Here is a 10,471-nt window from a genome sequence, read left to right as displayed (position 1 = left end):
GAATTAGCACCACTCTGCAAAAAACAACAACAAATACTTGAAAATTGAAACCAAAAGTTAGAAAAAAAAATCCTTCTTCACGAGCACCGCACTCCAAAAGCAAGCAAAATTGAAAATGAGACAAATTGCTAAGAAAATTCAGTACTGATTTAGGCAAAACCAAACATTGACGTACACCAGCGTGGTAAATTAATTGGAATAAGGCAAAACGAGAACTCAAAGTTTCAAAACAAAAACAATTCAAATTGTCCATGAGAACAAAAATTAAAAAAAAAAGAATAAAAATTAACGTTAGCAAGTGAATTTCCCCTGGGGTAAAGTTTTATCGCCTCCAAACTAAAACAGAGCACAATCGTGAGTGTTTTGCGCTTGGAAGTAGGGTAGGGTAGGGGCCTCACAGGCACATGGACTTTAGCTCAAAGGTATGGGCACTACGATGACGCACTAAACCAAACCACTCACACACTCCATCATGTAGTACATACGAAGAGGAGAATCTAAAAAGCCACACACAGACATGAACACACTCACACATTGTCCAGCAGAATAGGCGAAGCAAAAGTATATTAAATTATGTGGAAAATAAACAAAAAAAAAACACACACACACACACTTCTTAATTCTTGTTGTAATAAATGTTATATTTATTGAAAAATAGCTTTCGTCTTAATGTGTGTTGAATGTTGGGAAAACATGAATTGAAAGAAACCATTCAATCAAAGATATTAATCAATGCGTACTTACTGCTATATGGGAATGGTATACTACTTACTACTCACGCAACTTACTTATTACTAATAACAAATAAAGAAAGTAACAGAAGTTATTCATAGTACAAACAGCTAGATAGTTGGTACTTCAACTATCCTTGTGAAAGATTGGTTTGAGTTTGAAGAACTTCTTTATATGCAATATTGTTTGTGTTTTTAGCTACTTGATATTTTTTTTGTGCAAAACATATTTAATAAATTATGAGAAGATTCACAAAACATGTATTGGGTTACGTATTTGAAGTATTATGCCCAAATCCATCCCTGCACATAAACAAGCGCTTCAAACTCAAACCAATCTTTCACATGGGGGGTTATAAACATGCGGCCGAAATAGTTGTCAAGAATCGGGCTGATGAAATTAAATGTTCCCGTTCAAAATCGGGTTCTTGCAAACAAAAATGTGCGCCGGCGACAAGAAATCGGGTGTGGCGCGTCAAAAAATGTGTGCTGCCAGTCAAAACTGAAGTGCAAAACCCTGTATTTGTTAGCAATAAAGGAAATTTTATCGGATTATCCGGCTACCGCCGAGTCCTGCTGAACACGGATAATCGGCGCTCCACTGTATTGGTAAAAAGAAAGAGAAAAAAGAAAGGCTGCATTCATCCGTTGACAGCTAATGACACCCGAAGTGCTTAAAGCAATTTTACACGACACGATTTGATTTCATTGTTTGTTTCAAATTCGACATGGCACTATGGGCTGAGCGTAGTAATGAAAGTAACAAAATAAAAATGTACGACAATAAGCAAAATAAAAGTACGCAGACCGAACCCGGGATGATTGCTAGCTGCAGTTGAACGGTGAAGAGGCTGAGCAATTGACTAAAACAAAGACGTCCGTAGTAATTGCTAACATAACGATCACAAAAATATGTGTGAAATTTGTGAAATCATCAAGTTACATGGAGAATACATATTTTTGCGACCGTTAAGTTCGCGATTGATACAGAGGTACGCGCTAGATGCAAAGTTTTCGATTTGCAGGTATAAACACGACTCAGTTGAGCTGCAGTTCTGTGGAGCATTTTTCCAAATCAAAGCAACAACAGCATAGCGAAACCCGCAAGTGACGCCTAGCGACTGGCTAGAAAGATAAAAGGATTGTATTTGAAAACAAAAAAATCAAATCTGTAAAGTAACTACGATTTGTGTTTCAACTTAAGACGAAACTGCATAAAACGAACCAATGTACGTGAAGTATGGTATATCCTTTCAACGCCGTGTCAATCGTGCCATAGAATTATAGAGCATGCGACGCTGAACGTTTTAAATTAGATACATTGATGTAGTGCGCGTTCAGCTATGGAAAAGGAATTCCATATAGTAACAGCCCGTGCAATATTTGGTAAGGATGTGTAATACCACTGTACCATAACAAGCCTCTTCTGAACTAAACCATCATTGTTTCCTACTTTCAGCATACCTTTACGACCATGATATGTACAGACTGGCGGAGGAGTTCTGTTTAGCAAATCCGTATTTGGAGACGGATCGTCATTTGATGAAGGAGGGCAAAATGCCGGTAAACTATTTGCAGAAACCGCTGCAGATCGTGATGCAGGAGTTCATCGTGATGGAATCGATACGTATGTCTGCACTGTTTAAAACAACATATGGCCACGAGCGGCTTATTAATGTCTCCTTTCATAGTATTGCAGCTGGTGAATCTTTGCAGCAGTGCAGTAAGTTTTCCGGACACCAGCTCCATCTTGGAACTGGGGGAACATTTGATCAAGGTGCTTAAATCAACGGGTACGGGACAGGTACTGAAGGCGGTCATTTCCACGGTTCCTGCCTGTGCCGATTGGAGTGAGACACAGCCATCGACTGCACACCCTGCACCGCTTTCGATTCCACCGTCTGTTGTGGAAACCACGAGCACTAAGTCAAGTGCTTCCGCTATACCGTTCTCTGCCGATAACCTGTTTGGCCATGACATCATCATTACGGCGTCGGATATGAGCCTTATTGACACAATAACACATTGTGTAGAATCGGATAACATACCCGTTATAACGGAGAACACGGTGTTCAATGAACAACCGATCGAAACTGTTAAAACTAGTGGCGTTATCACTGTAGCACATGCGGGTGACATGCTATCAAACCTATCTTCCACATCAACCTCCGCTGCAACGAACGTCGGGATGACCTCTCCACATCAAATCAACCAACCAAACAATTCGGCTCAACATGTTACGTTGCAGGTGGCGCGTGAAAACGTACCCATGGCACCAAATCCGCCTCTATCGATTGTCACCAACCAGCCGGTATCGAATGTATCGAAACCGCTCACCGAAAAGATATTGGCAACGACCGGTGCGACACGGTCAAATGCAACACCGCTGGACCACCCGATCGTACCCGGTACGGTCAGTTCCCGTTCGACCTCCAGCCGCAAGCAATCGCACATCCGCATCCTGGACTTTGGCACACCGCCATTCAAGCGTGGCAGCTCTTCGACCTATGGTCCGTCGCCTGTGATACCGTCACCATCCCTGCACGTGACCCAACAAACCGTCTCCGTGCCGAAGCTTACACCACCAACTAGTGTAGCTGTCAGGAACCTGGCAACGGTGCCGACCGACAGCGAGGAACCGAAACCAAAGAAAGTAATCGTGAAGCGACGACTAAAGCTGGGCGGAATGCGAAAACCAACCAAACGAATCGTTGACCCCAGGCTTGCCGTCAGGGAGAAGAGAAAGAGGGTAGTACTAAAGGTAAGAGACCTTGATAAAAAAGGGTTGTGTGGTTTTTACGGTTGCATTTACAGGATTTATGGATTTATCTGACGACGGCTGAGTTTTTTTTTCTAGAATCGATTCGATCATAACTAGCAAAAGCTCACATAGACCCTGAACCATGCGCATTCCATTTTGCTGGAGTTGTGTCAGCAAAATCGACTTCTCCCACTTGACATGAGCTAATCTTATATTTCCCTTCTTTTCAGAATAAAACAGTTTTACCGGAAAGTATACATCAGGAACTCGACACCAGCAATACTACCTCATCATCAAACAGTTCCAAAAGTGATCGAAATAATGTACAAGCGAAAGAGAACGCATATACCTCGAAACACGCACCCACCATCAACTTGTCACCAGGGAAAGCGTTACGGCCACTCTCAGCGTCACCACCTAGGACCGTCATACCCGGTTCGCCCGCCTGTCCGGTCGATCCGCTTGCCATGTGTCCGATGACGCCACGCTTCCTTACCCGTCCACTGCAGCCTCTGTATATGCTGTCGCCTCTGCTCGGTACTCTCGACCCGAGTGCAATCAGCCAGATCAAATCAATCAGCCACACGAAACAATTCACTGACATCAATACACCCGGCTATCCAATAACACCCGGCAATACCATTACTCCGTCGCCTCCGACGGATAGTGTACCGTACTATGAAAGTGAATCGGGTGCGGTTAATATCGCACGGAAGTCAGACGACTCGGACAGTGAGTCTTCCGTTGCGTCTAAACCACAGTTAACGCTTACGGTCAGTGAGGGCAGTGAAGAGATAGCGATAAAGTACGTAGAACGCGAACGAATGCCTCCAGCGGTGAAGAGCAATCATAAGTTAGACGAACAGCTCTCGGCACGTATCGAAATTGACAATGGGAACCGTGTGTTTCAGATCGCGGTTACACCGACCATTACGTTGTACGAAGATTTTCCGTAGAAAGGTCTATGTGACGCATTCTGTATATAGCAAGTAGGTTTAATAATTAATATAACAAATGTACAATTTCAATGGGCGTATTTAATGTGATGTATTGGTAGCGGCTCTCACACGATAGAACAAGTTCAAGGACAAGGACTAGTGGACAAGCCCAGTAGGTCGTTATGCCAAGAAAAAGAACAACTTCAATTATGTGTGCCTGCTTGCAAAAAGCATGATTGGTGTTTTTCGCTACATAGCTTCACATGTAAAGAAGTGTTATTACAGGGTTTTACAATAGATAGACGTTCGTTTCACACGCCACTACCATTCCATCATCACTTGCCACTATGAGAATCACATGCCGCTATCATCGAACCGCAATCGATGTAGTTGTGACTGAGGCATGAATCTTTGGAACAGAGATTCTGATTAATTTCCTCGAATCATTCAGATTCACGAATTCACAGAACCTTATAACCAAACATTATCCATTATTTATTTTTTTTCCAAAATCAATCTTAAACGCTTCATCTACAGCCGCCACAAGGGGAAAGTTTCAATTTCGGTCTAGGAAACAATTACAAACATTTCCTTTGTTTTCCTGTTCAACGTTTGAAACAAGATAAGTTGAGTAATATGGACATGATAAGCGACAACTGGTTTAATTAAGTGCATCAAGTTATACTAATGAATAGAAAGGTTTGCAGCCCGAGCTGGTAAACACAACAATCTCCCACCTGAAGATATCCTATGAATTGAAGGAAAAGTATGACTAATTCAGGGTTATCTTAAATAAACAAAAAGATTACAAAAACAGCTTATCAGTTCGTGCTACTTACTTACTGCTGCAGAATTCCTCTAAACCCCTCCAAACGAACCAGTCGTATATAATGGCTTTTCTGGTGTACGGCCAAATCAATCCACGAGTTTTTTTTTGCATTTTTGTTTGTTATTAGCTCATAGTGTATAAAATAAAACAATCTTACAATTGATTACATGCCGCGGACGAACCAATCCCACCCGGGTTTAGCTGTTGGTAGAGATATTCGTACACGTCTTGCTCGTTGGACCGATCCGCACCGGTTCCCTTGGCACCGTAACGCACCAGCAGTCGGAACAGCGTCGCAACGGCAACGCGCCGCTCGGCCAGGAAGCTATACATCGCTAGCAATCGTTCCTGCAGACCGGGCTCGTTGCAGGTGAAGTATAGTAGGGGCCGATCGACGACGCACGCCACCATCAGCTGCAGCAGTGCCTTTAACGGTGCATGGCCACCGAATGCTCCGCAACCCCAATTACCGGTGGCTATACCAGGTGCGGGCAATCGACCCTCCAAACCATCCACAAACCCTGCGTAGGCTTTACCAAGCTCCCGGCGTATTGCACGCTCCTCGTACTGGTCCATACCCGGCTGCATCCGCAGTGCATCCAGCCCAACGATGTAGCAACGCCGCCGTCCGCTCGCATCCCGTGGCGTCCCATCCCGATGGTCAGCGTGAAAGGTGAAGCTGGACGCATAGTTCGCGTAGCGGCAATACTGCTCCGAACCGAGCACAAAGTAAGCCTCCGTTTCGCGCAGCGATTCAAACAGCAACCGACCGACCAGCAACTCCGGATTGATGACGCACCGAATCTCCTCCTGCACACAACCGTGCCCGATAACGCCCCCGCCGAGAAACCGGTTTGCAAACACCATCTGCAACAGGCCCGTGCCCTGGTCCTCGATCGTACCGTCCGGTGACACGTGCAGCGGGGGCCGATTGCGCGCAAAGCACGCCGTCACGGTGCCCCAGTCCGGTACGTGGTGCTTCGGGATGTAACGCCGCTCGTACGTCAGCACACCGGTCGGCATGCGGATGCAAACACGCCGAAAGTAGTGACACAGGCACTTGATTTTCTCCACCACCGATTGGCTGGTGCCGGCAAACAGGGGTGCAAAGTTCGGCCCCGGGAAGCTTTTCGCGTGAGCCGCCTTCGGCTGCGGAAAGGTGCAGAGAAACGCGTTCGCCAGCAGACATGCGGCCTGTTCCTGTGTCATCGATACGGCATGATTTTGCCATTGGACCAGCAACGGCACCGGCGTCCGTATCAACTCCGTCAGCCGAAGAGCAAGCGTCACCAGCCGGGGTAGCGTCTCACCGAAGAAAGCGGCCCGCTCGTCGTCGTCGCACTGCTCCTCGAACAGTTTGTGCAACGCGACAAACTGAAAGTGCGCCCGGTAGTCCGGATTGTACTGCACGATCGTGTCCTCGAGCTGGTGCGAGTTTGTGATCGGTTTCGACAGTGCCCGGCACACCAACGTCCATCGATTTTCGACCGCGTGCGACCCGTCCGCGTTGCGCATCATGACGCGCGACATCGTTGGCAGTCGCAGGGTACCACCGGTGCTAGGTGCAGCCCGCGGACTACAGTACGGAACCGGCGGTTTTTCCGTATGTGCCTGGTACGGTAGCTCGTACAATACCGTGTGATGTTCGTTGCGTTCAATCGCGGCAAAATGATTCAGCTCGTAGGGATCGTTCCGGTGGTGATAAACAGCATCCAATGGACAGCCACGATTCTCGCCCGTGCTCGCCCGTCTACCATCATTTTCCTTAAGGCAATCTACAAAGGAAAACAGAGTTCTATGTTTGAAACACCGTTGGCATTCGCAAACCGGGTTTGTTTGGCTACGAACCGTTTGATGTACCAGCTTCCATTGTTTGGCACAGGGATAAATGACGCTCTTCTGTTTGTTCCGTTGCCTACGATTTATTCTCCTGCTCAAACTGCAGCTGCTACTGCGATTTAACCGATTTTTGCTTAAAATAACACATAACACATTAAAATTGAAAACATTGGCCAACGAAATGATATGGGAGAAAGCGAGAGAAGATACTTTTTTTTCTCGTATGATTTAGGCAACTGCTGCGCTTACCCGCTAAGTTTGTCAAAGCTGTTAAAACCAAACGTCAAACGCGTTGTGTTTTTGTTTTGCCACCCTGATTCTCGGACGTAAAGTAAAATATGATTTAACTATTTTAGTTAAAAAAGCAGTTGAAGCAAAAAATAAGTTTAGTTTTTATTTCAACACGTGAGCGTTTTGATGATATTTGATTCAAAAAAAGATATTCTTTCTAACGTTGACAACCCTCCCTAAAATTTCATAACAATCGTATATCAAGTCTGTGTTATTTTGCTTCGTGTAATTGCAGCATCATTTGTCCGCGCTGTCAATCATCTCAACCGTTTGAATGCGAACAGCAACAACTTTGCGCATTCCGCCATCCATTAGATTGGTGCTTCAGCGTTAAAAGAGTAAACAAATTGGTCAAGATCCCTCCTGCATGTTGCCGATAGCACAATCGTGTAAGCATAAATAAGCGACAAAGACGTATTCCTCCACAATGGAGCAATCGGTTGGGAGCAAGCTGGCAATACTGGTGTACCGTATGTATAGAGCAGCACCCGCCTGCCGTGAAAGAAGAAAGCGATTAATTTGCGTTTAAATTGCAGATTACTTTCTGGAACGGCGTATGGTAGATGTGGCCGAGATGTTTGCCGAAAAGTGCATTTATCTGAAAGACATCAAACGATCACCGTACCACTGTTTGTTTTCCAGCACACCGTTGCAAAGCCTACGGTGGTTCTTGGTTGAACACGAAGCGCTTCTCGGTAATAGTAAGTACATGTAGTCGTTTTGCCTAGATCGATGGGAAAGAGTAATATTCTTCATTCACCCTTACAGTGAAACGGCTGGTTCAGATGTACCATGAAGTGGCACCCTTGCCATTCGAAGCAAGCTCATGGGACAAGATCCAGTTTTTGATGCATTATTTCTACGAACGTGCAACATCTAACAGCAGCAACGCCACTGTTGCCGAAAGTCATAAAAAGATACCCGAACACATCACATCACCGCAGACGGTGAACATCACTGTCGAAAGGGACGATGTGAATTGTTACCAGGTTGAAAATCATGTGCAGCAGACACCTTCGATGCAGCAGAAAACACAAAATGTTAGCCTGAGTAAAACCACGCACCAGAACATTTGTGCGGAAACGGATCACACCAACGGTATTCCCGAACGACCGATGGTGTTATACGTGACAAACGGTAGCAAGGAACAGCTCAACCAAAACACCATTGTAATTGAAATGGATGAGAGGGAAATTGCGAGGAATATGCAAACGGACAATGTGGACCATATAATAACGTTAGAGGATCAAGATGTCTCTATTAGTCAGCAAATTGAGGTTCACACAATAATGCTCGAGTCGGACCACGTACCGTCCACTTCACCTCACTGTCCACCGATAGTCGTAGCTGATGACGCCCATCAGTACGCAAACGTTTCCGCTAACAAGGAAAATCAAGAACCGCTTACTGTTCCGACCGAGCTTATGCCAGAATCTGAGCAACAAAATACAGCAACCGAGCATGCGTTATGCGAAATTACGTCTTCCCCCAGGCTGATTTCAATGGATGACAGCATAACGGTCGTGGAATTTCCATCCCCACCCACGCAAGAACCGGATATCGTCAAAAGGAAACCGATCGATCCAGAAGCGCTTGAGGAATGGAAACGAATACGGTCAATAAATAGCCGGAACTTTGATGATCACATCCGGCAGATGAACCGTGAGTACGAGTTAATGTGCGGATCGCCAAAGAAAGTGAAGAAATCTGGCCCGACAAAGTCGAAACCGACACCGCAGAAACAAAACAGATGTAAAAAGGCACTGGCACCGAAGCAAACAATACGGGCCACAAAGAAGCGGAAAGTTGAAAACGAACCGAACAAGAGGGAGAATGAGTTGCCACCGGCCAAGCGGCCAGCAGTACTGCTACCACTGGATAGTGATTCGCCCGATTTTACCTCCTCGGCGGATGAGGACGAAGATGTCCGGGGAATGGCCCGGCGAATTAAGCAGTACCGTCAACAGCAGAAGCGTTGCCAAACTAAGGCGAAAAAGTCGGAAGAATCGACCGATCAACAAAGGTGAGTTGGAAGCAACCTTTTCCTTGGTGTTCCACTAGCTCTGAGCGTCGATTCTAGTGATAGTATCGTCCAAATTAAATATAAACATGTCGATTCTGATTATATTGCTTCCCTTTCATTACAGCAATGAGTTTAGCTCACCGTCCACCTTGAAACAGTGCCGGGTGAATCTTATTGTCGGTCGTCGTTCAGCGCGCAAATCGCCCGTCAAAAGCGGTTTGCACAATCGGACACCATCCACCAGCCCGGCCGGTACGCCGGTGAAATTTGGCAACCTGGTCACTGACAACACCGCCGTGCCTGCTGCTCACCTTGTCGGCACCATCAGCCCGCAGCCAACGCAATCGGGAAAAAAGGTGAAAGAACTCACCGACCATCAGAAAACCGTAACGACGTCTGTCACCGCTAAACAGCCTGCCCCAGTACCGGTTGCACTATCGCCAAATAATCGTCGACCGGTCCGTGCCTGTACGGTGAACCGTAAAACTATTGTGGCCTCTACACCGCTAAAGCTAACCGTACCGAACGTGGAAAATGTGGCAGCGGCACACACAACGCCCGAGCGGAGGAAGAATAGTAATACGAAACCGGTGACCGAGCTAAACCTGAACACTGAACCCATCCCGGAAGCGAACAATCCGGACACGGTTGATGCAGGGGAAGCGGCCATATATGCCGTGCTGGCACAGCTGCACGGTGATAATTAGAAGTAGTTAAATAAGATTATATGGCGTGCACAATGATGCACTATTTGAAGGAACTCGCGAGTCCATGTGTCTCGAGGATAGGGTGAGAGCCCCTAAAAACCCAGCCGTTTAATTAGGATGTTGCTATGTATTGTTTGTGTTAAAAATAAGACAGCGTTAGTTATAATAAACCATTGTCACCAGTTGAATCGCATAGAAACCGTAGAAAATAATAAAAAGTTTAACATTTATAAATATTTCGATTTGCAAATTCTTGATGGCGTGCGACGGCACCTAAACTTGTTTGAAGTCCGTAAATCTTCGCACCTTAAAATACCGGATGTTTCAGGACTTATAACACTCTTTCTGAGCC

The 10,471-nt window shown here is 45.8% G+C and overlaps 3 protein-coding genes across 3 annotated transcripts; 2 read left to right on the top strand and 1 right to left on the bottom strand.

Annotated features, from left to right (window-relative positions):
- Positions 1 to 2,074: 2,074 nt before the first annotated feature.
- Positions 2,075 to 4,448, top strand: LOC128712885 (mediator of DNA damage checkpoint protein 1-like). Its single transcript, XM_053807754.1, has 4 exons — positions 2,075 to 2,117; positions 2,191 to 2,358; positions 2,423 to 3,492; positions 3,723 to 4,448. Exons 1-4 carry the CDS (start codon positions 2,075 to 2,077, stop codon positions 4,446 to 4,448), a joined length of 2,007 nt encoding a protein of 668 aa, XP_053663729.1.
- Positions 4,449 to 5,412: 964 nt separating this feature from the next.
- Positions 5,413 to 7,129, bottom strand: LOC128711635 (poly(ADP-ribose) glycohydrolase). Its single transcript, XM_053806521.1, has 2 exons — positions 7,108 to 7,129; positions 5,413 to 7,034 (listed from the first exon to the last, which is right to left on the bottom strand). Exons 1-2 carry the CDS (start codon positions 7,127 to 7,129, stop codon positions 5,413 to 5,415), a joined length of 1,644 nt encoding a protein of 547 aa, XP_053662496.1.
- A 687-nt stretch (positions 7,130 to 7,816) lies between these two features.
- Positions 7,817 to 10,119, top strand: LOC128718351 (uncharacterized). Its single transcript, XM_053811983.1, has 4 exons — positions 7,817 to 7,859; positions 7,926 to 8,090; positions 8,158 to 9,412; positions 9,537 to 10,119. The coding sequence occupies exons 1-4, from the start codon at positions 7,817 to 7,819 to the stop codon at positions 10,117 to 10,119; spliced, it is 2,046 nt and encodes a 681-aa protein (XP_053667958.1).
- Positions 10,120 to 10,471: the final 352 nt, after the last annotated feature.

This window comes from Anopheles marshallii, chromosome X (assembly GCF_943734725.1).
Source record: "Anopheles marshallii chromosome X, idAnoMarsDA_429_01, whole genome shotgun sequence".
NCBI lineage: Eukaryota > Metazoa > Arthropoda > Insecta > Diptera > Culicidae > Anopheles > Anopheles marshallii.
This window is presented reverse-complemented; position numbering and strand designations above follow the sequence as displayed.

Excerpts from the sequence above, each read along its gene's own strand:
- LOC128712885 (XM_053807754.1), top strand. The coding sequence starts at position 2,075 with ATGGAAAAGGAATTCCATATAGTAACAGCCCGTGCAATATTTG. Across the intron at positions 2,359-2,422 it reads CATCGTGATGGAATCGATAC|TATTGCAGCTGGTGAATCTT; the intron begins GTATGTCTGCAC and ends CTCCTTTCATAG. Across the intron at positions 3,493-3,722 it reads GAAAGAGGGTAGTACTAAAG|AATAAAACAGTTTTACCGGA; the intron begins GTAAGAGACCTT and ends CCTTCTTTTCAG.
- LOC128718351 (XM_053811983.1), top strand. The coding sequence starts at position 7,817 with ATGGAGCAATCGGTTGGGAGCAAGCTGGCAATACTGGTGTACC. Across the intron at positions 7,860-7,925 it reads GCTGGCAATACTGGTGTACC|ATTACTTTCTGGAACGGCGT; the intron begins GTATGTATAGAG and ends TTTAAATTGCAG. Across the intron at positions 9,413-9,536 it reads GAATCGACCGATCAACAAAG|CAATGAGTTTAGCTCACCGT; the intron begins GTGAGTTGGAAG and ends CTTTCATTACAG.
- LOC128711635 (XM_053806521.1), bottom strand. The coding sequence starts at position 7,129 with ATGGAAGCTGGTACATCAAACG. Across the intron at positions 7,035-7,107 it reads GGAAGCTGGTACATCAAACG|ATTGCCTTAAGGAAAATGAT; the intron begins GTTCGTAGCCAA and ends TTTCCTTTGTAG.